At 42.6% G+C, this 27,308-nt stretch overlaps 2 protein-coding genes, 1 long non-coding RNA gene and 1 pseudogene across 6 annotated transcripts in view; 3 read left to right on the forward strand and 1 right to left on the reverse strand.

The window, feature by feature from the left end:
• The window catches only part of LOC147796265 (uncharacterized), a 41,219-nt gene that overhangs the window by 4,632 nt on the left and 9,279 nt on the right, over positions 1 to 27,308 (forward strand). The window contains exons 2-3 of one of the 4 annotated variants that reach the window (XR_015428134.1): positions 14,124 to 14,421; positions 14,746 to 21,439. This is a non-coding gene — a long non-coding RNA (uncharacterized LOC147796265). The remainder of the gene's footprint in view (positions 1 to 14,123; positions 14,422 to 14,745; positions 21,440 to 27,308) is intronic. The other 3 variants (XR_015428135.1, XR_015428136.1, XR_015428133.1) reach the window with 3 other exon arrangements.
• On the reverse strand, positions 111 to 26,622 carry LOC110976061 (uncharacterized). The gene is made up of 5 exons (XM_022229024.2): positions 24,644 to 26,622; positions 15,214 to 15,439; positions 14,137 to 14,402; positions 2,681 to 2,838; positions 111 to 2,569 (listed from the first exon to the last, which is right to left on the reverse strand). The coding sequence occupies exons 1-5, from the start codon at positions 25,236 to 25,238 to the stop codon at positions 1,679 to 1,681; spliced, it is 2,136 nt and encodes a 711-aa protein (XP_022084716.2). The 5' UTR covers positions 25,239 to 26,622; the 3' UTR covers positions 111 to 1,678.
• LOC110976087 (melatonin receptor type 1A-like) lies at positions 2,833 to 7,971 on the forward strand. Its single transcript, XM_087147819.1, has one exon. The coding sequence runs from the start codon at positions 6,913 to 6,915 to the stop codon at positions 7,969 to 7,971; it is 1,059 nt and encodes a 352-aa protein (XP_087003945.1). The 5' UTR covers positions 2,833 to 6,912.
• On the forward strand, positions 9,744 to 14,110 carry LOC147796267 (allatostatin-A receptor-like; annotated as a pseudogene).

The raw sequence follows: 27,308 nt of genomic DNA on the forward strand, positions 1-27,308 counted from the left end.
TGATATTGTGTGAGTGGTGATATTATCAGTCCAACTAGAATAATGTATAGGTCTACACTACTGGACACTACAGGGACTTACAATGACAAATTCTGATAAAGTAGCAGAGATTATACATTTATGTACATTTTATTTTCGTTCAAACAATCTTTCAGTTGAAATAAAAGCGTGGTGCTGAACCTAGTTCCTCACCAGTAAATCTTTACCCTAGCAGTCTTGTTCTCAAACAAAATGGACATATGCTTAAGTGCTTCCATTTTGTTTTTACTCCCCAGGCACGGAGTAAGGTAGTTGGTCGTCGATGCTATTCTCATTAGTTTTTACACACCAAAGCAGTAACTCCAACGTACGTACAGCCTCTTTGTTTTCCATTTGCTCATTGGGCTCGGTGTAGCACCTTCAAAACGTCGGCCTGAAATATGCAAATCACCATAGACCTTAAGCCCCGCGTTGACGCTAATTTGTGAGGTTGGGTAGTATGCTACAAAACGGCCTGTAGTCATTTGGCAAAATGCACAATCGACAATTTAGAAGCTTTTTCCTTTGACGATTTCCAGTGGCAGTGAACTGTTCCCAGCCAGCATAAACTATCCAACCGTTTTATCTAAAAACTGATCTAATTACTTTTTTATGACACATACAAAAGTGGTAACACGTAAACTTACGACATGTACATTTTATGTTGACTTCAACAACAGGAAATGCTATAAGTAATAAAACACTGGCAAGTTAGCCTAACACGTCCTCCCTTTTAGTACAGAAAACATTCAGTATTGAATGAACAGAGTGAGCAACCTTCGCTAATTGGAATACGTACGCTAACGAAGTTCATATACTCTTTACATGAACATGAAAAGTACAGCATCATAAACAGCCATTGGCATAAGTACCAAAATAACAGCACGTAGGTAGCATAACCTATCCCTGTGACGATTAGTAAAACTGACATCGACATCTAGAGTTTCCGACAATTAACAAAGCACACAGTAAAGTGTCGTATGGTATCTTGAATTATGAAGTTTTGAGCTATTTTGGATGAAGTGAATCTGCGTACTGGTGTAACAGTAAACTTGTACATTGACTTCCATGCCAGTTGTTTGAGTTTGGTGTCTCTTTATATTTGTGCCTGAGAGTAAAATGACAGATACAGTATATCCAGTAATCACAGTATTTATTATTATTATTATTATTTTGAACACGACTATTGTGGTAACAGTTAAACACAGTTCAGATACTGTTGCCTATAGTCACGCTACACGTTTTTAGTCTCAAGCGATATTCACATTTATTTTACAACCAAGGACTGGATAAAATGCGTGAGCCTCCTGCGTGCAATTCTTAGAGTCTGCACTATGGATGCCGTGCAGAAAAAAAAGGTATTTGGCAGTTCACGTAAGCTCACTTAACGGGCACGCACTAGTTTGTACACCGACGATGCAGAGTAGGCACGACCAATTTTCATTAGAATGACTACAAACCAGAGGGGTCCACTCCTCGCTGGATACTAGGCCTAACTCGCTCCAGTGTTTACCCAAATATTTCCCCTACTTGCCACTTCAGAGAGGGAATTCTGCATTAGGTCCGTTGATTCGCTTAGTGGTAACAAAGTACATTGTGTAGTCTTTGTAGGGGCTTCTTGTAAGTGCAGCTGTGAAAGGGCAGGGAAACAGATATGTGTTCAGAAAGGAGTGCCAGGGATTGGTGATTTAGTCCCCATGGAGTGAACTGAACTTTTCTGGTCTGCCCTTCCAAAGCTCCCACCAGCACTGCTACTATCAGTGACGTCGGAACTCGTTGACATTGACAGAGAATCGAAATTGCTCAGCGAGTTTGCGGTAGAAAGTTCGTCGGCTGAGTGAGGGCGCTCGAGATTTGATTTGAAGTGATAGCTATGGTTATCTGGAACATTTTCGCATATCGTGTGTGGGTCATTGTCACAGTGATGGGAGCGGATTATCCCAGCGTCTTCCAACCCTGTTTCCGACATCTGATCGGTTCGATTCCCGCTCTGGCCATCATCTGAGTCAACAGTACTGAGTCGCCGAAACTCCGGCGACATAGCTAGTGATCCACTGTTGCTCCGATTGTATTCTGGAGCCTCGTCATCTGATAGTTCTGTTCGTTCCGTTTCGGCGGCGCTCTGTGTATCTCCTGCCGTTGATGAGCGATCGTCAAGGGAAAGACTCAGCATGGAGAGCCGCACGCGGTTGGGCGTCGCCGAGAGCGACCGAGCATCTACGCTGCCCGGGTCGGCCTGAAAGGCCAGAGCGGTCATGATCTTGTGGTCCGGCACCACTCCAGAGTCTCGCACCTCCTGCATGAGATCTGAGGCTGGGATAAGATGGAACGCTATCGTGTCTATGAAGGGCGACATGGCGCCTTTGATGGAGGTACCGGGGGTGTTGCGAAAGTGCAAGGTGCTCCAGGCGAGAGCGGCGCGGAATTTGGTAAGCTCGTCCGCCTGCAGTTCATCTCTCGACAGGACAAGCCGGACCACGTGCTGGGGGAGTTTCAGGAAGGCTGGAAAACCAAGAACATCTTCACCGTGTTCGTCCACAAATTCCAGAGCCTGAACAGACCAAAGATAGAAGACTAGTTAAGTTTGTTGCTTCGTCTCTGTGCTAGTCATAAAACCATCGAGTTCTATCATTGTACCTCACCTTCAGGCTAAGGTACCTACCCTTTGAACCAGAGTCTTGGTGGCCTTGTACTGGATGTATTTCTCGGCAGAGGCAAGCAGCAGGCACACGGTGCTTAGATCAAGACAGCCGTGCATGTACTCCACACATGTTCGCCGTAGCTCATCCAAGCCGTAATAATCGGCAGCATTCATCAAACCTGAAAAGAAAATAAGATGATTCATGGGTTTAATGATTTCATGGATAGCAAATTGTTAACTCTTACTATTAAGGATATAAGTACATCTCCCAAAACAGTTGAGAGTATCATTCCTTTGCAAAGACATTCAGACCCTATACTTTCATCGTCTTAGTCAAGCCAGCGAGGTACATTATAAGAGCAACTTTGCAGAATGATGAAGGCTTTGAACTGAGTAATAAATCAGTGCACAGTGGGTCGTGCCAACTGTTACGTTTACCTCTTCACGTCATGGCTCCCTGACAAAGCCGCGCGTTTTCCGTCATAATAAGTGTATTGATGGAACAAAGCAATGTTATTCCAATGGAAGAAGTATATCTCTCGATTGTATAAAAGTATCTATTTGGTTTCAGCCCTAGGTCACAAGTTTGTGATGGTTTGTGGGAGTTTTTTGTCGGCCATCTGTAACGCTGATTATCTCTTTGCCAAATGAATGGTTCTATTCCGTGCATTTATACATCTCGCTAAAAAAGTGTATTGTTTGTAACTGTACGCATTATGTACACGCCAGGGTAGGCGATGGCAGGCCATATGAAGTGTTAGCTATACGTTGAAACGGTGAGTTAAAGTTTTACTAAACGTTTATCAAATTAAACGTGAATTCTCACCCTTAAATCATCATTTAGACGAGTTTTCTGCGCAATTCATCGTGCACTGATCAAATTTTGTCGCACTTAACTTATGCTTATCACCCATTCCGAGGAGGGCTGTAATGGCCATTAACGTTAATATTTAACACGCAATGTGCACGGATGTTCGATTGGCGTCATTGAGTGAAATCGTTGCAAACAAATTCTTCGTTCGTGAAGCAATTTAAGCAGTGCGTTGACCAGAGCGTACTCCTTACTTTAGCTTCGGTGCACACCTTTGCTTTTGTAATTATCCCTCCAATGTAATCAGCCCATCACGCCTACCTGAGAACTGAGATTTTTTATATTCAAACACGTATGTTATCTTCTTTCGGACTGTTTAATTTCAATGTTTTGGCTGTTGGTGTCGGTATATTGCTTCTGGTACTTAGCCTTGATATTAGTATTCACAACAGTAAATTTTCCCAATTTCTGTTGCTAGTGCATGTAGTGTTTGTGGCATTGAAGTGCTTCTTTGTAATTTCAGTTGCTATTTACATAGGCATTGCTCTTGGCATCAGGTCTGCTTTTGCTTTTATTGATTTCATATACAAATCGATATTGTGTACTGAGTAATCAAACGATGTGTTACAGGCTTTAATCTTCAAATTAATTCGAAGATGATTTGACGACAAATCGAACTTGGAGGGGTTCGTTTTCTTTTTATGTTGTCACGTTCATTTTGTTTTGGTTTTTAACTGATTCAGACAGTGTTGTATACCGGTATATATCGGCAAAGCAAATAAACGCATCTCAGCTGTCACGACTTTCAAACAGCCAAATCACAAAATTCAATCTTGCTAAAACTTTGCTGACGCAAACTGGAGCGCGGTCTGTTTGATGTCAGCGCAGACATCTGATGTTTTAGCAATATTTAACCTTGTGATGTGAAAGCATGCATTTATGCGAAATCAATGAGAGACAGACAAGGCAAACTGGAGAACTTAATATTCTCTTGAATTGCCTTATAGGATCGAAAGAAGCAGAGAGTGTTGTCGGCTTCTGTCGCACAATATTCCGTCATCGACAAAAGCTGCCAATTAAATTCACGCAGATTCAAAAAACATTTCCTGAGTATCACCAGCAGCTTTCAAGAAAACTGTCGAGATCCATATTCGCAGGACTTCATTAAAAATGTGGAGCTTTTTCTTTGTTGTGATGTATTTGTTCCTTTATTCTTATAGTACGTTTCTCTTGTGAAGTGCCGTTTTAACGGTATAACGGTTCTAAACCTATAGCTAACTATTGGAGAAAATTAATGCATGTGCATGTCTGTATCCCCTTTCACTAAGAGTAAGACAGTTTATTCTGAGACGTCTTCGTCGACATTAGGAGTATAAATAAACAATTTCTGCGTGACTATCTGAGTTCGACTGTTCCTCGTATACAAACCGTAAAGTTGTGTTCGTTCCCTATGAGCACAGGGTATCGACCAGCCTGCGATTGCATGAACCGCTCCGAATTAACGCTTGCTGGTAAAAGGGTTCCAAGTCTAACATTTCTCTCCATGTTGTAACGTTGCAACAGGATATCACTTACTTTTCTCAGACTTTTGTGTCAGTATGCCTAGAGTGGAACGTCCAAATGCTCAAAAAGAGGTTTGTTGTAGAACTATCTTTTCCGATGGTTAAAATAATATTTACTGGCTTCAGTTTGCCGTGAAGAGCATTGCCGTTATAACGGGTAAACTTCACAACTGGTTTGTATCTGTGTTTTATGGTCTTGGTAAGTCTGTCAGCGAATCCAATTATAAATGAGTTCCATATTCACCAACACAAGGAGCCATATTCCCGCCAGTGTTGTTACATTCATGCTCCAGGGTTGCATAGAGAGCGTTGAATCATTTGCCAATAGGGATGCACGTCGTTGACATGGTGGGCGGGGCTAATTATATCTGCCCCAGTGCGATGTTCAAGTACTAGTTCTCTCTGGTGCTCACAAAATTAGGCGGCAGATAAAATAAAAGCAATCACGAGTCTATACATAGTCCAACGCCTCGTCCCCTTCGCAATCAATTTCATTTTACAAAAAGTAAGAAAGTAAAGCAGGGAAAACTTGAGACGATGCATCGTCTCACCACCCAGCCTTGGAAACAATCATACAACTCGACCATTGCACCATGTCAATCGCCATTAAAAATTGGTACGGAAATGGATGCTCTGTAATGAAAAAAAGCAATGTTACTGTCCCTCCCGCTCGAAAAAAATTGCACTCATGATGATCACCTCTACCACTGTTGACGCTCCGCATAGAGCAAATAAAGTGTGATTTGATTATCATGTGTCCATCGTTTCAAGCTCAGGCGTTTCGACTGCGTCAGTCGAGACGTCTAATGAAATGTCAAGGTGCGCAAGCCAGGTAAACATACAAGAATTTAAAATCTTCACATGAGAGTAAATCGGTTATGTTTTGTTATACTGAACATAGCTCCTCAATCATGGAGCACGATTAGTAAACTGTACTATGTAAACGAGTATCGTATAGTGCACATGAGCAGTAATCACCAATAGCGAAGCTCAACGGCCGGGGCTATCCTACCAAAATAGATTAGTTGTTAATGATCAAACCTTGCTCCTCTTTTTGACTAGAAACAATGTCTGTAGAGGTAAGGGGTTTGTGCTCTGAAACTGAAATTATCAAACCTCACCCCCCGAACAGAAATCGCCGTGATCACGTTTGATCAAATTCGTTTGAATTGAGGAACGCCTGTTCGTTGCTCTTGAAAATAACAGAGCTGTCAGTGTCAGTTTTCATCGAGGAACCTTCCAGGAAAGTGGACAAAATGAAGATCTTTCTGCTAATGACTACAAATATGAGAATCTTTGGCATTTATCAAGAAGGCAACTGATTAAGCTTTGGCTAGATCCGGTGGAATTATTATAATCGCACTCATTTTGTTGCGAAAGGGAGAGAAAAGCGAAGGAAATGTGACAGGAGAGGCCAAACTCCAATAAGTGAATGCAAAACTGCACCTGTCACTCCAAAAAGCTTTTCAGAAGGCTCTTAACGCGTCAACTTTGCACGTGAACAATGATTAATATACAACATAAACAGTGCGCTCAACAACCTGAAGGCAACCAGCCTCCACCTCCATTTCCGCTTTTCAAATTATCCACGGCCGTAGGTTTTGTTATAGCCCTGCCCCTTTGAGAAATTTAATTTTGTATCACTCCGCCAGTTGCAAACACCAATCCACAACCTTGAATATAAGGCGGCTTCTACCAGTCTTCACAGCGACCGGCAGCAGGCAAGAGAGCGTGGCAGACATCAAAGTATGTAAGAGCTGGGTTTTGATATAGGGGCACAGGCGACCAGGTGGCTTTCTTCAGCACCATTGCCGACACAAAGTTTATCGTATTTAAAAAGAAACTGAAGACCCATTTTCACTGTGATTTCGGCACCTAGTATGGAGAATTCAACAACTGTTATCTCGATCCTTCCAAGTATCAACAGTACAGAGGAACCATTTAAGGTGTATAAGTATTATTATATGAGGGTTATTCTAGCCACTTTGTGCATCGTATCGTCCGTCTTCGGCGTTGTCGGTAACACCTTGGTCATCTGTGCTGTTCCGCTCTCCAAGAAACTCCGCACTGTAACCAATGTCTTTATCGTCAACCTCAGCGTGAGTGACTTGATGGCTTGCACGTTTCTGCCATGGCAGGCAGTAAGCGTACTAAGCGAAGACGGCTGGCCACTTCCACAAGCCTACTGGCTCTGTGTTGTCACCAGTGCGGTATTTTGTCTCAGCATCTGTTGCAGTGTCACCAACTTGGCTCTCATAGCGCTGAATAGGTGGATCGGCATCACAAAATCCGCTGCGACAACTCGCCGCATTTACACCAGCCGTAACATCGCCTGTATGATAGCTTTGTCTTGGGCTGTACCCTTCGTTTTATCCATTATGTTACCCTTACTTGGCATTGGTGAAATTGGCTACGAACCACTGTACAGCGTTTGCTCCTGGGTGAAAGGCAATGAATATTCGCTTCTGCATAACATTTTAATCATCGTTTTCTTTTTTCCGGCCCCTCTTGCTGTTATTTCGCTTTGCTACATCTCGATTTTCCGGTACGTGCTCAAGACATCCCGCCGTCTGGCCCGTCAAGACATACCGAGCGTCTCCGATGCGGTGAGCGGAGCTGATCGTGCAATGCGCAAGAAGCTTTGGAAGAGGCAGATTGCGGTCACTAAGAATCTCGTCTACATCGTTTTGGCCTACGTCATCTGCATCACGCCGTTTGCCGTGTCTGTCATCCCTCTAGGATACGAGTGGAGCATCCGGCTGACTCCCTACGCCGGGGCGATCCTCTTCTTCAACAGCTGTGTCAATCCTATCATCTATGCCACATCTCACCCTGACTTCAAGGAAGCCTTTGGATTCATGGTTCGTTGTCAGTGCACAACGAAACCCCAAAGCCGCGCACAGTCTCTCCAGCTCAATACGAGAAACCAAAACAAATGAATCCAAAGTAACGCCATGCATTCGGCGGATGATGACTTCAAGAAATTCATCTCGTTATTCAGTGTGGCTGCAGGGGTGTGTTGCTGTAGAAGAGGTTATGGAAATTAAGGTGTTAATTTACAGCTAGGACGTGCACAAAAGCTGAAGGGGGATTAGGCTGATAACATATATGCCAATTATATTTGTAACGAATAAGGTCACATTGGTAAGTGAAGCATTGCACGACCTTAGAGCTATAAAAAAGAAGTGTTGAAAATGAGATATCTTTCAGTGAACTGAATTCTTCATTTTTTCTTGTGTTATTCATGTAAAAGTGAGCAGACGTGGATGTTTATACTCATATAGTGAGGAATACCTAAGGCGCAGCAGTATGCTATAGAATATGTTGCTTATCGTTTGTTCGCTGGGCTAGAGCAAGGCCAACTCCAGTGCAGCACTGTAGCTATTTACTTTTGTGACTGCAATATGGCTGTGAGCCAATCAGAAAAAAAGCAAATATGCGTCACATCAGCCTCATATCGCGCTAACCACGACTTCATTATCATGTCAAGGTCTGGTGCCGTGGTCGTCACTTTTCTTATAATTTAAATTTCCTTTCACATCAGGCGTGTATTTCAACTAAGGGAAAAGCAAATTGACAGCTTTCAACATATTCATCACAAAACCTCCTAGAGAACACCAAGTCAAACATAATTACCCTAAATTAATACCATAATGGCAACAATTTTGCCTGTGACAGGGTCGTATGATAGTGGAGTGATTAGGCTTTGTTCCGGCCTTCCGCTCAAAGAAAAAAGCTCCCTTTTCCCGTCGAGTTCTCCCACGCCCACATCCACAATGCATTTTAATGGTGATGGACGTCAATTCAGGCGCTGCACACAGCAACAAATGCGATTGGATCAATGCGTGTATCAAATTACTGCCAAACTCTACAACTCTGTGTCAGTCTGATCCTTGCTCTATAGTGTGACAAAGGCATTTGTTGAACATGTACATGTACCTGGTTGTGTTCAACGTACGATGCCGTAACAGGAGAAAAAATAGACCTGATTGCAACGTGCATGCTGTGGTAGTGTTTTGGCACTGTAGTGGGGGAACATTCTATAAATACATGTATACGTATTTTTATTTCATTAAAACATATGTACACGTACTTACGCTTTTCCTTAATCATAGACACGAAACGTTCTCGAAGAGGAAAAAGTTATTCATTCATGCAAAGAAGCCACCAACTGTTCCTTTATTTTGACATGGTTTAGCCTCGACAGATGAATACATTACGCCTATGATACATTGTCACTGTATACCGCTCCATCCCCTGCTTCTAGCGACCTCTTGCGGTAGACACTGTGTAGCAGCAGACCCAGACGATCTAGTGTTTTAATACTCTCTGCCTACTCTTCCTGAAGGTTCCCTGGACTGCATGCATTGGGGCGTCCGTAGTTGTTCCTCTGGTTCACGTACATTTCGATTTGGAAGGAGGGTCGGTCTGTCGCAGGAAACAAGGGGGTAAAAGCATTACTTGCTTGATCCCGGATGTTCTTCAACTTTTTTTCATATTTTTCTGGGTAGTGAATTCCACACAAGGTCGGTGGCATAAAAAAGTGTTTTTCCTCGGTTAGAGCAAAAATAAGGGTTGGTCGGAAATAAGAGCCATAGACGTAACCATACGGACGTCCTGATAACCAGCTCATTTACGCAAGAAAAAGATCATTTTTAACGAAGTTGAGGCTTTATCTGGCCAGGACGTATTTCTACGATAGTCATTCTTATCGAACATGGACACCTCAACATCTCATGGGCAGAATGATTCGACTGGAGCGAGTAAAGATACCATGCAGGAACCATTTGCCGTGTTTAAGGATTACTTTGTGAGACAAATATTTGCAGCTTTGTTTGTTTCGGTCGCCATCATCGGACTTATCGGTAACACTTTCGTCATCATTGCCGTGCCACTGTCCAAGAAACTCCGTACAGTCACCAACGTGTTTGTGATTAGCCTTAGCGTTAGTGATTTACTCTCCTGTATCTTTCTGCCTTGGGAGGCGGTGAGTGTGTTGAGCGAGGGCGGCTGGCCTCTACCCCAAGCTTACTGGCTCTGTGTTGTTACCAGTGCAGCAGTGATTATTGGTAATGGCTGTAGCATCAATACTTTGGCTCTGATAGCCCTGAACAGGTGGATTGGTGTCACCAAATCAAGGGGGTTGGCACGCCGCATCTACACCCGTTGTAACATCGCCTGCATGATGGCATTCTCCTGGGTCATGCCTGTCTGTTGCACGATACTGCCAACAGCTATCGGATTCGGCGAGCTCGGCTACGAACCTTTCTATAGCACTTGTTCCTGGGTTATTACAAATCCCTATTCCCACATCCAGAACATTTTGGGCGTTGTTTTCTATTTCCCCCTCCAGTTCATCGTCATCGCCATGTGCTACATCTCGATTTTCCGGTACGTGCTCAAGACATCCAGTCATATGGCCCGCTAAGACACACCGAGCGTCTCCGGTGCGGTGAGCGGAGCTGGTCGTGCAATGCGCAAGAAGCTTTGGAAGAGGCAGATTGCGGTCACCAAAAATCTCGTCTACATCGTCTTAGCCTACGTTATCTGTCTGGCTCCATTCTTCGTCATTCTAATCACTGGCCCCTATTTAATCCAAGTGGGACAGGGGTGGATCTATCACATGGCACCCTATGCTGGTCTAATCGTGTACTGTAACACCTGTATCAATCCCATCTTGTACGCCACATCTCACCCAGATTTTAAAGAAGCTTTCGCCTACATGGTCCGTTTCAAATGGAAAGACATTCCTCAACATCCTGGTAAGAAGATCCAATTGCAAGGTCACCAAAATAAGTGATACATTTACCCACAAACGAGCAGAACTTCGGAACTCTACGTAGCCTTGTAAGTAGTACCAATGAGAACATTAAAAACACAGTAAAGGCGACATTTGTCACCAAAGGAAATCTTGGTGTGCTAACTGTGAGCATTACAGAGCAATGATAGTAATTGCAACAAATAGTGAGAATTAGCTAGGGCCAGGTATTTATTATGAAAGAATTAAGTGTACACCGAATATATTCAGTGGCAGGAAGATCTTTGACCTATCGTCGTTTGATTTAAATAAATACTCGTGTGCACACGGTACGTTTTTTTTAGCTTGATTACTGCATGGCGACAGATCACAAAGATCCATTTATACAGCCAAGTTCACTGTAGCTCTATATGCATACACGTTGGTACGGTCTATTTTGTATTTCGGTGGTGTATGAGGCGAGCTCCAACGAGATTTTTTACAAGTATCATACAAGTACATGTATTACATTCTGAAGTCGAGTTTGCAAGTAGAAATTCACATTTTATTATGTACTTCACATTGTCTATAGGGTAGCCTCCATAATAATTAAACTTACATAGATTGCATTACTGCTGGTGGTACACACAGTTAATTCACAGTTAAAAGATATTGGTATTCTTTTTACTTTTTTCATTCTAGCACCAAAACGGCGACTTGTTTTGTCAAACTGTTACGGTCCTTGTGATAGGAGTACCTTGTGCCAGTGCTTGCTAGAGGTCGCTGTTCAGTTATTCTATCCAGAGCTGCGTATAGAGTTGCGCCAGCTTCAGATTTTAGGGAGCAAAATGGCTGATCATTATGTGTTTCTCAAAACCTGACAGATTCAAACACGTCTGCACGCGGCTTGCCACGCGCGAGCCAATTCGGCAACTTTCACAAGGAGTTCTCCATAAAGTGGACGGGGGTGTTAGGGAAAATGACAGTAAAATATTACTCTGGAACAACATCGCTGGAAGTCTATCTTATTTTGACTTCTTTGGATTCTCTGAAAAAAAGGTATTTATGAATGGGAATAAATATGTGCTAAAATATGCGTTTAAGGGAGGCTCATGAGAATGGACGCACCGGCTCGGGCATTATCGGCGTTCAGTCTCCTGAGCCGGTCTAGTTTGAGACCGGCCATGCACATATTTACTAACTTATTAAAGCATGTCATGTGACGGTACTCTGTAGTTTCAACAACCGTGTGGCGTACCTCAAAATAGGCAAGTTGGCTAGCCAGTATCATTTACAACATAACGCTTGAATTCGTATTAACGTTCGTGATCGTCCACGCGCAGTTCGAAATTTTGTTTTCGTTAACATGAAAAATCATCTCATTTTTCAAGAGTTCAACAACACCTTGCAATTCCTCACTTGACATTTTTATCGATCACACAATTTCGCAGTTATTATTAGATCTAAAAAGACTGTTCTTGTTTTTAAATGTCTAAACAAATAGGTTCCTATGTATATGACAAATCTGTTTATGCCATTCACACAGATTTGTGAAACAAGATACTCAGTTAACAAGGCACTTAAAGTCCCTTTAGCCAAAAAGAATGCTACGCTTAAAGTTTTGTGGCGAGAGGTGCAAAAGTATGGAATAATTTGCCAGAGCAACTCAGAAGTAAAGACTCCTTAGGGACATTCAAATCAGAACTACGGAAAGCCATGACCAGTGCCGTGTAGTCCAAAATGCTGATCTATGTTGTTAACTTGGTTGCCAATGTTCATTGGAGCTGGATCAGGAATTTGTTTGTGGTCTTTTTGTCATGGGTATTTTTCCCCAGGTTTTCGCCCATCCCGTGATCATTATTTGATTAATGCCTTGATTATTTAAATGTTCATATGTGTTTGATATTTTAGTGGTCTGTATTTGTAAATATTGATGTTGTCGTATTCGTCAATTTTACCTTTCGTTGTGAGTTTCTAACCATTAATTTGTAATGATCGCAGGGCCTAAATGGAAACCAGTTTGTAACTGTTTGGGCATACCCTGCGTAAAGAAATGGAAAAATTAATAAATAAGGACACACATTAACAATTACTGTCCATGTATTTTATGTTTTGGCTCAAATATTATTGTAAATAGAATCAACTGTTTATAGTGTAACATTATCAACGCACAGTAGGCTTAAGACTACCAATATTTTATTGTATCACGTGTGAGATCAAGACTGTGTAATTGCACCAATAGTCTGGAATTCAAGGTATCATTGTGCATTCTCTTGCAACTTCACATTATAGCCGTGATACTGTGGTGTTGTATTTGGTAACATGTGGTACATGTATTGTTTCTTTAATGTAATTTGAATATGCACGCGAAGCAGGATATGTTATTTACAACATTTAATATTTTGTGTTAATCTTAAATTTAAAAGAGAAAATTTAAATACAAAACGCTTATAGTTTGTTGCCTTTGCACCTTGCGATGTACGGAATTTAAATACTTTGAAAGATATGTCAACAAAGGTTTGCTGAATTCCTCAGATACGTTCCAAGGTATGTAGTTGAGTTAATCAGTATACAGAGCACACGAACGATATTATAATGAGCAACTTTAACTTCAAAATTGTGAGTTATTTATTGGTGACATTTTGGGTGTGCTCACAATGACCCCAACGCAAATCTGATTTCATTGTGTTGTTTTTTACCAACGTATAAAAGTCCTACTTATGGAAGACTGTTTAAGTGATCCTGCATGATTTCCCATAAAGGTTAGAGTCGTTGAATGTTAGTAATACAGCAATGTAAACATTGACATTGATACCAGCTGACATAACCAACACTGTTTTTGCACTTCCGTCACTCTAAATAAAAAAACGCACAAAATCAGTTTTGTTTTCTTAAGCGTTAACCTTGGAAATTTGTATTGTCAGTCTCTAGACGGTAAATTGGAAAAGGGTGGAGGGGATTTTCTAAACACGCCCCACGCTCCCCATTTGCTGATACGACCCAAACAGCGATAGCCACATGTATTATTAATAAATGTACATGTACAAGGTGTGAATGAGCAAAGCCTAGCAGATTTATTAATTCTCTGTACTTTGCAGGTAGACCATTGCAGTGGCTTATTGTTTGATTTGGCATAACATCTTAAGGCACAATTTCCCCTGCTCGTCTGCACATTGTATATGTACATTTATTAATAACACATCTAGCTATCGCTGGGCACGTTGTACCAGCAAACGGAGAGCTTGGAGTCTTTTCACTTTTCATTTTTTTTTTCAGTTAAAAAGATTATTATTGTGTATCCACTGCATTGACCCAATCCCAGGAGATTCGTTTTGATACATATTATTCCTGTAGATATCATGCTTACCCAAGGCCGTCTCTGCATTCAGCACCACGCAACCCGTGTGGCAGTAATCGACCAACTTCAGAAACACGGCTGGTTCGAACTCCTCGATCAGCACCGTCCGCGGACACTTGGAGGCGCTGTTGCTGCCATCTGGGTCGCCATTACTCTTGGAGCGCGTGAGGAAAGAGACGGTCTTGCGAGCGAAACGACTCTCCATGCTGTTTGCGCGTCGGCGTGGACTGCTGGATGGCGTGACGGTACCGGAGTAAAGAAGCTTGTGGAAGACCCTAGACGTTGGAAAAGAAGGTAGGAGCGAAACAAGGCAAAATAAGTTTCATTTTGTTAACGTCGATATGTGGACTGTACCGCACAACAGCTTTGATGCAAACGTGTGTTCAATACGTTGCATGTTGCTGGCGAAAGAAACTTGGAAGAAAGTGCGTTTATCCTCAGCAAAGTTCAGCGCCATAAATAAGATCATGAAAGACACATCTTTCATGTAGGTTATGTAGATTTGTGTAGTAAGGCTTTGTCAAAATACACCTTTAGGGATGAGAAAATGGTCCAAACCCGAACTGTAATGAGATCATCGGGGAGTACCCAATTTTGATGGCTGTGTGTGTTTTGTAGGTCTCTCCAAATCAACCATTATGGTGCCCCCAGAACTGTGGGGTTCGACGTCCGCCCCACTTATGGATGTCGCCATATTTCCCTGGGAAGAATTTCCAGTGGCAAGACATCACACAGAGCACGTTTGACTTGAGTTGGTATGACAAAGGAATGTGGCTTCTTTCGCCAACATTCCAGCGCTTTTGTAAGCCGCACTAGCGGCTGTCTGAGATTTACATGTGAGATTTCTCCAAGGAATATTTCAGAGTCGTTTCCAAGATTTTCGAAGGGAGCACCCAGATAACTTTTCGAGGATGGTGAGACGTCATAATCATAATATGAATGAATCTGATGAGTAAACCTACTAAACTGTACTAAATTGTAACAAAGTAAGGCAGGCAATTGAAGTAATTCAAATCTAACGTGTCATGCCAACCAACACAAGGCTAATTGTATGTAGGCTCCTTGGGTAATTAAGCTTGTATTTACCTGCTTCTTGCCGCCAAAATGGCCCTGACTGCGCAGACTGGCTCCCGCCTATCCCCAACAAGGAACGTCACATCACATAGCTCCGGCATGCGGGATATGAACTTGAGGTCGTCGGCAAGACCAAGTTTGTTCTCGAAGAAGTTGCGCGTTACCATCCTGCCCACTGGACTGATGGGGGCGCTTTTCACCTTTGTCAGGTCAGGAGACTCCTCTTGCACGCTGTAAACTGTGGAGAAAAATGAGGATATTGTGGATTTGGTCCGTTTCGTTTAAGATGGCTATTATTGTCTTGATTACCATATGTATCTAATTCATTAGAAGAGTTAACATAAAAGGAATCGCCATGTGAGAAAATGGTAAGCGCTTGTACCGTACAGTCTCGGTCTGCCGCACGATTTTTTTTCACAGTAATGAAAGATGGTTGTGCTGGATAATAGTTTTAAGCGGCAGCTTATTAAATTGGTCACTCTTTATCCCGACATACGTCCGTCTACCTTCAGTTTTAGTTGACGCAAGAAAGTAATGTTGGCAATAGAAAAAGAAACTGCAACGAATTTCAACGCGACAGGGTCCTTTCACGGTTATTCTTATCAAGGCTTAGACCTCGGCGTACTTCCAAAGTCCCACTGACATCAGGAAGACTCGTCGGCAAAATTTACACTGAATCTCCAACTTTTTTTCCCGAGGGGATGTAGCTCTGGTAAACACGTTCTCTACCTCCCCATCAAATTCCAATGACAGCACAGGGAAAAAAAGGAGTACGGTTCTCGGGGGCCAAAAGTGAGCAAATAGACAGAAGTCGGTCAAGTGTGCTGATTAGAGACAATAACGGGCGCCATTGACCGTTGAAGATTTCCGGAGGGTGAGAAGCGTTTGCATTTTAATAATAACCTCGGAAAGGGCGAGACTGTGTGACTGGAGATAGGTATCAGTGTTCTTGATTCATCGAGTGGGAACGTTTGTCATTTTTCCCGAATTTACTTACTGCAAAGTAGTTAACGTTCAAACAAATTACACATAAATTTATGAATAAATGCGTGGTAAATAATTAGTAAACATATGGTAATAGAAACGATGATTAAGCAAGTACAACAAAACTACGCAGTACTTTGACACGTAAGAATTGCAATTGAATTGCACTGTAATTCAAAGATGTTGGTAAGTGTCTGTCAGACTGACTCGCACGCGTGCTTTGTGCTCCATTGACCTTGCCTTTAAGTTGAAATAACGAACTAGCTCATTGTTGCAGCTGGTGGAAGATAAGAATCCATTGTTATTGACTGACTCTGTGTTTACATAATTCTGCCTTGAGCACTTTAAATTACAGGTTTATGTTTATTAGACGAGGGTCTGGTTAAGCGAATTTTGTTAATGCACACGTTTCAGTTCAGATCAGTCAATCTCTTGGTCTTGTAGCTACTATTTTGCAGTTGTTCGAGTCATCTTGCTTCCCTGGAATGTCTGTCTGTCATTAATCAAAAGAATGGCACAGTAGATTGGGAACGAATAAAAACACTGACAGCAGTCGCCAAATTCTAGCAGACAATCAGCTTCTCCAGTCCGCACACCAAGTCATTTCGAACATGCTCAGCTTCTGTGCTTTGCTGGTTAGCTCCCGGGTGTTCTTCCACTCTGCCAATGTCACCATAGCAACGACATGAAGCATCCTCTGCCACCATGACAACCGAGGAACAAACGCCTCTTTTAATATCTGTCATTACGTACCAGACTATTTCAGCACTGCTTAATACCGCAACGGAACAAGCCAGCCCCGACCAGAGAAAACTCCGGGGGGAGTCACATCTACGGTAACCCTCCGTTGCGCACACCTTACTTTGTCTTAAAAATGCACTCCTCTTTTAATAAGTGCATTGGTTTCAAGTCCACTGCAAAAGTTAATTGCCCAGGGAGAAGGGAAGAAATCCAAATAAACAGGTAACGTCCAGGGTCGTAATGGGCACTGCAACAGCAAGACACACGTTGCCCGCAAAATTAAAATTTTGATACAACTGTCGTTACAGTAGCACTTGAGAAGTAATTGAATTTACAGTGAATTGTGGTGGCACGTCAGTGTTCGAGACATTAGGGAGTCAGGCTCGTTTTTATCATTTCATAAATGACTTCAACTACAATGCAGGGCTGGTCTTTGCTGTTGGACTGCTGTGGAAGGTTTTTTCATCGTAGCCTGTAGCTATATAGTTTCAATATTGTGGCAGTCTTTTGTCAGGAAAACTGAACAATACAGATTCGATTATGTCTATTAACGACAAAGGTATGCCCCGAAGGCTGAGGATGTGGCTGCAGAATTCACATATACTGCAGTGCGCACGAGTAGCAGATGTGTGAGCCATACATAGAATGTTGAGACATGAAACGATGTATGATATGATAATGTGAGACGCTAACCCAGACTCTGAGCCAGCAGCCTGCTTCTGTCATATTCAGTAATAGGCCTATACCTTTCCTGCCGTTCCACTTTTGGCCTTGTCAGAATAAGTTATTCATCACAAGATTTCCATTATACTCATATTTCTAAACCCAACCTGATCAAGCAATTCTTTTTGAAATACAGTTATTCCTATCAAGGTGATTACGTCTGCAACAATAGTCCACAATTTTTAAGCAATTGTAAGCGTGCGTGTTCCTAACATGAACACCGTTAAAGGACCTTTTCGCCTCGAACGAAAAAAGAAATTCCGAATGTTAAAGAAAATTATGCAGCCGTATAACTAGCTTAATTTTAGATGTTATTCTCAAACTATTTGCTCTCCAAATGACTCCTTCGAATTAACAAGCAAACTTAAGTGCCCATTTGGGGTAGGCTTACTGTTCTTTCAATAAACCGTCAAGTCCATGTGTTCATTATTTCAGAGGAACATTTTAGTTGCATTACGTTCGGTTAGTTTCCCGACAAACGCGACCGATTTGTGGATTACATTCCGTCGAAGCAGGAGCTTCTTAAAGCGAGGATACGGGATGATAAATATCCTCAATTAAGCGACTCGTCGTTCTATTTTACAGTTCCACTGCCAGAGAGAGGCCCCATCGTCATCTACCTCCTATATCAATTATATTCGCTCCCTCTTCCAACACGTGGCGCCCATGTTCTCGGCAGGTCATCTCTTTTCTGCCTGTACCTTTCCTTTTCAGAAAATGTTTTCTTTGCTGAAACTCTGTTTTTCCATTTCATCTCTAGTCTGAACTTTTCCTTGTCTTTCTTTTTCTTCCCTTTTTTGGATAACCTATCACGACTCTGTCACTGTGTGATCCAGTGACTTCAGTCGAAATGTCATACCCAATTTTTCATCTGGTTCGATGATATTTGCCAGTGTGCAACAGTATACAAACTGATTTGTAATTGTTAGGTTAGAACCGAATTTCCTTCGGTCACATATCTCAGGCAGTGAAGCATTGGCCTAATAAATGTCACATCATTCTGTCGAATTTTCAGCTTAGAAAAAATGTTTATCCAAATGCATTGTTGATCGTCGAAATTGCAATGAACAGATAAGATAATATAAAATTTGCCGTTGATGAGCAATCATACTTTTGTGTTCATTTTACTGTACCTCACTCCTGTAGCTAATATATTATGAGGTCATGTATACGAAACGATGCGCATTGTCAGTGCCTCTTCGCTTGAGTAACTTAATATAACTTGACTGTCGGAAGCTTTAATGTACTTCGCTCTCATGTAGTCGTTTGGGAAATGTCTTTGTTTGATCCCCGGGACTGGAGTCGATGTGTATACAGGAATTTGCTGGGTAAATCTCGTTTGATGGTACACCTGATCTCACACAAATAACCCAATGTTGTTACCGCATTACCGTCCCGTCGAACGTTAGATTTACATGCGCCGCCAGGATTTTATCATCGTTTGTACAGCTCTGCCTGCAGTTGTTGTACTTACGATTCGTTATGATTGTTGTTTCGTTCCGATATTTGTAATGACTACGGCTGTCTTGTTTGACCTTTCCAATGCATTCAAAATCGTCTTTTTAAAAGAATCAATATAAAAGAGTATAAAAGAGTACACATTAATCATTCACTTAAAATTTTCCTGGTTAAGGATTTGGTTAAAACGTGAAACCTATACCTTTTACCTCACATATGGCTAGCAATGATGTAACACGCTCTTGGCGAGGTGGCGGTGAAGGCTTTGAAAGGAAATAACTGTTTGAAGTAAGTTTGTTCGGGTTGCCTGTCTTTCGAGGCTTACTAATTCCTGCTGCGGAAATTGTTTTGGTTTCGTCCAGATTGAAGCAAGTTAAGTTGTGGAAGTCATTTTGCCACAGGGTTCCAGCAAATGGCTCAAGAGAGCAAACGACGCCCTTCATAATGCCCCATGGTTCACTCTCCTTGCATAGATTATTGTGCTTCTGTCGATTTCCAAGATAAACAGCCGAACAGATCGAAAAGTCAACCCTCTCGCGATATGTCGCATGCATCCTTCTACTAATGTAATATACTAGACGTTCTCACTATGGGATCGCAGACGTGCAATTTCTTTCTAGAAAGAACACAAACAACTCTCGGCATAAGATCTGGCGAGAAATACGCTGAGATTGCTTAGGTGCCCGGCAGTTGGAGAAAAAAATGAAGATGATCACTCCAAGACACGGAAATCCCAGAGGGCAGGCTGGCAGGAAAACAAGGCATCAAGTCGGAAATAAGGAATGCGAGTGCGCGACAGGTGAAAAACAATCAATGAAGTGGGATGGGACTTGTTTGGATTGCTGAAGAGTCTTGGCCGAATCTTGCCCGGTACACATGCTTCGGAAGCCCGCTGGGAAATCCCCCTTCTGATGATGGTCCCCCCCAGTTCTGCGCCACATGAGGGCACGATGTAATGTTTGTCCCAGTGACAAAAAAACAGTTGATGGGTAAAGCATGTCCAGACGGCATTGTAAATGTCAGGCGCGTTTGAGTGAACTGTCAACAAGAGAAGGCGAGGCCATGAGGACCGAGTCATCCGATGATCCAGACGTTTCGTGGAAGAAACAAAGTCAGTTCTTCTGAAGTACCAGGTATTCTCATGAGGCAAAAAGTGACCAAGGAATATCAACGTACATGTACAACTCTTGTCCAATCAAAGCTCAAAGTGATCCGAGTGTCCTAAGTGACCAAAGCGTTTGGTCAAGAAACCTAGACTACAGGAGTATGATCATAGTTGACACATTATGGAATTTATCGCTGATTATTAACTGGGAAATTCATGTACGAAAACGGAAACCGTATAACACCGGCATCTTTAGGTTTTCATTGCTTCCCAGAGAGACGATGTCCTAAAGTCATAGCTGCAGCCTGCAATAACGCGTGCGCCTTTGTGCCACTTGCTAGAAGGCAGCCACTTCCAACAGACTTATGCGTCACTACCGCCCGAGGTCAGTTGTTTCGAACATGCTGTGATGAGCCATTAGAAACTCTCTAGTAGGCTTATTTGCTCTCTATTTTATACAATTTCCAGAAACCACGCGGTGTTACAAAGTAACCTGCATTATTGTAGTCTCGTGCTTATAGAGCATGTCGGGGGAGGCTTTCAAGCGCTTGGTCATTACACAGACATAGTATAACTTCGCACGACTGTCCGTGAACACTTTAGTATCAACCTTTATGCATCATTTCCCAAGGAAATGTAAGCATCTAATACATTTAACATTGGAGAGTAACTCATGCAAGGTATTCCAACTGCAGGGTATGTGACCATGATTCCCGGGCAGACACTAAGGTGCCAACGATTTTCTGTTTGCAACCCAAACATGTTGAAACTGCGATCGAATTCACCTGCCACGTCGGCTACATCTATACAAGGAGCACGGTCGTCAGGCCTGGAAATCCATTAGCTTTTTACGTTTTCCTTTTCACACGGCAGGTGCCCCTGAGCCTTAAAAAACGGGGCGTTTACTTAACCTACCTGTGCCGGATACTCCCGACCAGCGGGTCCTGTTGTGTGGAAGGTAGCCCTGGCACGTCCCACGTGTGTGCCGCTGCGCCATTTCAATACTCAGTTTTTTTGTTTTTTCCCCGTTTCCTTGCAAATCTTTGAGCGGGAGGAGAAAACCAACTATGAAGTGCAAAGCGCTGTTTCTGACGAGGCACTCATCAAGCCTGCATCATGTAGATTACCGCTCCTTCATCACCAGTTTGATGGGTTGACCCAGAGCTCAAACAAAACAGACGTTAAAGTCGGTGATGAATGATTCCTTGACGCTAAGTCCAACATTTGGTAAGTATAAGTACATGTTAAACAAATGTGTTGGCTAACCGAGACCGTGCACTATCTCCCCGATAGGATTCTCCAAAGTAATGGAGAATTTGTCCCCTGCACACGCCGAGGTAATCGTGCTAGACGTGATCGAATTTAGTGTAGCTATATTCCTGTAGTCGCACTCACTGCTGCTAAATCAGGAACCCTATGCAAAGTTAACAAAGCTGTTTTGACGCTTAAGTATTTTCCTGGTAGAAATCCGAATCAACGAACGTGCACAACCTATATCCCAAGACCAAGACACCGATTTCAAGAAGTGTGCTAAATCGCATAATGCTGTCTCGAGCACGATGTGTCCACAGACATCTCTTGGCTTTCTACTTTGAAAGTTTCACTAAAGGCATACAAACTGCTGATCCTTCAAGAACTCCACGTACCCGTCTCTAAAAAAACAATCCCTTTCTTTGATCATGTTTGCCAATGTGCTGAAGCAAACACGTCATCCATAGTCGGCCCAACCCCACTGGTAACGCACTTGTAAGGTTACCCCGGCCCAAGAGACCGGAAACCAGGCGACTCTAATTAAAACCCAGCTCAACCAATGCCCGAAACACTGAGCAGCTATAAACAAAGTTTATGGTTTCCAAGCACACTGACCTACTCGTACAGTCCCTGTGGTAGTTACCTGTTCAGATCCCGTGTCACCTCAGCTCGGGAAAGCGGCCCCATTGGTTTAATCCGATATGTCCCGGCGTCGTTGACAGTCCAGGGATTCCGTAAACACTTTAAGTACTGAGGTTTCATCTGAACTTTTCTGAGGGCCCGCCAACTGCTAAGAGTAAAAAAGCACCCATTGTTTAATGGGTGGGAAATACGCCCTTCCAATCCACGAAAACGAAAAATATCAGGAACGGGGTTGTCTTACGGTTTAACCACGCATGGTTGAACGTGTAAGCGTTACATCATGCATAAGCGCGGTTTGTCGAAAGCTGTTTACTTGGTACTTGGTGTTGGACCTGTTGACCTAGCGATACGCATCCAATTGCTATGGGGACGGTGTCTAAGATGACACGATGGAACGGACCTCTCCACCGATTAATGACAGCGGAAGCTAAGGAGGTCCTTCCGCCTCTAACCCTGCCAACACTCAATCGTCCATCGTGACACACCATTAGCGGATTTGTTTTCCTGGAAACTGGTGTTCCATTGGCTCACTAGAGGAAGCGTAGTACTTCAAATTTACATCTGTGAGGCCTTTGAATTAGGGCAATGTCATGGCGCGGCCATTCGGTGAGACTGCCTCAAATCAACCCGAGTCTATACCAGCAGTTCAATGTCCAAACATTTTTATATACGACGCCGTATAGATTAACAGCTAACCGACCTTTTCAGTAATATTGAATTTAATAAATTGACTTCGCTGGTAGATTTTCATGTCCTGAGTAATGCACTCGAGGTATCAGGTTCTAAATATTACTCATGCACTGGAAGTGAACACTTAGCATGAGTGCAATATTAGGGCAATTTGAATTTGAAAACCTCCAAGTTAAAGAGATGGTATAGCTAGAGATCAAAGTTACAGCACTGGTCCGCACTGTTCGCCTTTAAAAACTTGACGAAATAGTTGAATTGCTGGGAGCCAGTATCATTCAATGTCTTAGCATACAGCCAGTTACCAGTCATGTTTGTTCAGTGGTTAAACTCTTCACCTTCTCTCTCTTCCCGAGGGGAACTGAAAGCCATATGGTTCAGACAGTGGCTTGTGTAAACGGTTGTTGTCGCTGGGCAGCTGAAAACAGACTTGGTTTTTCTCTTTGCTCTAGTCATTAGCAGACGTGCCACGACACTCTTTCACAATGCAAGGATGGCGTCCCGGAAACTGCCAATCCACCACTTGAATCTGCAGCTTCAGCTCTTTTTTTTTCACTGAGCAAGCAAAGATAACCTTCTCGAAACAAATTGACCAAAGAACCCGGAATGGTGCCCTCCAAGTGCCTATGTAGCCAACAGGTGTATAATGTATGTCAACAAGGCAATGTAGAGCTCTTGTGAAACTCTGAAGTGCGTATCGGTCACAGCGAAGAAGAAATGTTTTGTGCGGCAAATCCTAAAGAGAGGCACTTTCATTGAAACAGGTGCACACTAGATTCAGGTACGTTCAGACTTAATGCATTAGGATAAAATTCTCTGAAAGACCAACCTTTGTGTTCTCTCTCCCTGTGTTACTTCACGTATTCGGACTTCAGCGCCAAAATGATCTATGTAATGCAAATTGTCATAGTTTGCTGTGTCAGATAGACAAAAAAATCAAATAAAATTTTAGCTGGCGTCTTATCTTGGCAAGCCGTCCTGGTTTCATTACAAGTAGTTCAGGTAAATATCTTATTTTCGATGAAAAAAAACAACCACCTTGCAGACTTTTGCTTGCTAGCCACATAAATCACTCATTTTTGCGGGACTTGGTTTATCGACCCCGTGCAGAATTATAAGAATGGAGATTTACGATCATATTTCAATTCACAGACCGATAATGATGTCTGTGTTCATAATTATATATATTGTCACTGATCGTTCTTCTGACCCACGCGTTGGCAGCAGGGACCAACATGTGACGGCACAAGAGTAGTATTTCATTCTGTCATAGCAAGTATGTCAAAGAGAAGCTGTGGATACTTTCATAAGAAATGTATAAAATTCAACTTTGTTTGGATAACTTACATACATTTTTTAATCCATTCATTCCTTGTTTCAAATATTCTAACTCTCTTATTGGTTTGCTTGCGATAAGAATTATACACCATCAAACAATGTCGAGGAAAACATCATCTTCGAAGATGTAAAACGAAATATAAAATTTAGCTTTGATGTAACAGATGCGTATATTGTGGAGAGTTTCAAGTTGTGTTACAGTTCCAGCAGATTGTTCAATTTCCTCAACAGTGCTGAATTTATTCCAACCCATTGAATAAGGTTTTTTTTTGTTCCCGGTGCTGTTGGCTCTAGTGTTCACGGAATATATGTTTCTTTTATGTTGAAATATATTTTTAGATATGTAAGATGCTTGGAATCGTTATTTGCAAGATAGTAAGCTAGATGTTTCGGATGATTTTTGAAAGAAGTTGCATTTAGAAGATCAAGATAAGCTACAGCCATTCTTAGACCTTATATCGTAACAGGACTAATCTAACAGGTGGTTATTGTACATGGAGATTGGTTGGTTACCTTGAGAATACGGAGTACTCCATCTTCTTGCATTGCCTCCTCCTTTGTTTACCGTCAATTCACCTGCTTCCCTAGTTGAGTATCCTTCGTCCTCACAGCATCCCTCCGTGGAGTCTCTCAAAGATAAGATAGCCTCTTTGAACGCAGGATCGGCACCAAGGGCCTGCGAGTCGGAATGTCGCCTGGGCTTCGAGGGTGAAAAACTGAACTGGGAAGTGGACCGCTCATCAGAAGAGTAACTGTATCCCTGGTACCTCCTTGGGCTCAGTCCGTCTGGATTTGGGCTAGAAATGACGTCATCTATGACGTCATCAGCTCTGGGAGACAGGGTACACATAGACGCATCGTCGTCGCCGCTGCTTCCAGAGGAGAACGCACGCTGGTCCCGTTTTTGAAGAATTGTACGGTCGATATTTTGTCCAGCAGGATTATTTCTGGCATATTCCTGGCTATCATCCGAAGGGATGATGTGAATTCTGGGTGTTGCCATGGATATTTTCCGATACAGTCTCCAGTTTCCCTCCAATCCACAAGTATCCAAGATCGAGCCGTTTTCGACGTCTGCGCTAGAATGGTTCAACTCGCTAGTGAACATAAGATTTGTACCGCTCTTATCGCACTGTGCGGAGACATCGACGAGAAAACATGATTACATCTTGTACTTTCCTCCCTCAGAGCAAGCAGGAGAGGATGAAAACATTTCCTGGAAGCAGAAATTGCGTATCAGCTTGCGTAGTGTCGATAGATGCCCGTCAGCCTTGCAGAGGACAGGTCGTCGGCTGACCACTTAACTCGATACTGAAAGGAGAAACGCTGGCGAAGCTTCCAGCCGTTCAATTATGAAGAGCGAATTGGAAGTTACTTCAAGTTAGATTAAACTGTTCGGGCCTGAGCAGACTGCGTTCTCCATGCCGAGTGATGGAGGCTTAGGCCTTCGTCCAATCCTCAGCGTATCAATCAAACATTAAAACAGCCTTCGTGTGCACGAGATGCCGTGTGCAAGTCGAATAAAAAGCGTTAAATTGCTTTTCATACCAAAGAGGACACTTCTGGATTTTCTGATTATCCACTCACAGTGATTACTGTTTTGAATTTGTTGGTAGATTCAGCCTGAGCCATGGGGCTTTATGTTACTTTTCGGTGGGTGCCACGCATGTGGTCCTCTCAAGACCTGCTTGCGACCCAAACGTTGAAAAAAATGTGACCAAGACATTCGGTCGCTCTCGGCTGACGTGACCTCCCCCGTCGTAGTGGCTCCGTTTATGGCGCCTGTTTTACATTAATGACTGCCTTGCATAATTCGCTCTCGACCATGATGTCGTCTGTGTGTAGACAATCCCGTGGAGCAGTTGGTTTGATTTCAGTACCGTCCTTCGTGAGTGTCACTTTCCATTCGCGTTTTTAGCGGCCCCCAGACCTTCCCCATCAAATTTCATCATATCTGTTTGAATGGTGTTTAAAATGACACGAATCTACTCCAGTGCTGTTTTGTCATTTCTTTTCTTTCACGAAACTGGCCTAGTAGAATTGCAGGAATGCACTTGATCAGATTAAAGTATTAGCAAGGACCTAGGGTGCATGGCTTAAGCGAGCTCTATTCTGAAAATGAAACGGAGGGACACATGCACAGAATAACGACCTCTTCAACCCTGTAAAGTATCTCATTCCGATCTGAAGAGAAAGATGGGGAATGTGAGATGTGTGCCGTCATCAGATGATAGATAAGTCACGAAATATTGTACCTTTGTTGTGGAATCTTGCTGTCTACGAAAGGGAATTGTTATACGGCTCAACGATAGAGCCTTTCTGTTAGGAATAATTGTCAAAAACTCTGTCATACTTTATTTCTTATTGTCACGTACAATGTATTTTATTGAAAATCAACAATAGAGAAGTTTCATTTTATGAACTTAGACTTGTGTGACATGATGCATTTTAAAATGTTTATCTGTCAGGATGACTTGAAACGCACCCGAGCCGGTGAGTTTCATAACGCACTAATGGATGTGTGTATTGCCAGCTGCTCAATACTCACCAAATGACACGTACTGTGAATTATCCATGAACACTATTTTTAGATGCAAATCACCTTGAGATCTGTGCTTGAGATGAGGAGAGTTTGACAACACGATGGAGATTAATTTGGATAAATCTAAGACTTCTACTGGCTAAAGGCGATTACACTTAGCTCTCGTAAGATGTCTTAATCCTTGCTGGCAAAGAATGCAATGCGTGATTGAAGCAATAACAACCTCGCGTGATGCCAACCCTTCTGGGTCCTCATGACAGAGTTTCTCACGTCGACCGATTAACTTGTTGGTCATGTCATCAGGGGCATGGTTTATGAGAGCCCCCCAAAAAACGTTCAAGCGTTCATTTTACAGTTAGGTGATTAACCAATGTTGTACGGTACTAATTTTTCCTTTCAGCCTTTTGCTGTTTTTGAAAAAGATCTCCATCTGCTGAAAAGTAGGGCGTCGACATTTTTCGTACATCTCTCCCCAGCTCCTTTTTCATCGGATATTTAGCAGCAGAAGGCCCTTAATGCGCGGACTGAGTTACACGGACGGGCAAATGCCAGGTAATCTAATTGAAATTTCCCCTTCGCTTTTGTCAGTTTACAAGGATACGGTTTCTCTCTTATTGAGTGGGGAGAGAGGTTGCG

This window comes from Acanthaster planci, linkage group LG17, assembly GCF_054643075.1.
Source record: "Acanthaster planci isolate LZ-2023a linkage group LG17, COTS_SCS, whole genome shotgun sequence".
In the NCBI taxonomy this organism is placed as follows: domain Eukaryota; kingdom Metazoa; phylum Echinodermata; class Asteroidea; order Valvatida; family Acanthasteridae; genus Acanthaster; species Acanthaster planci.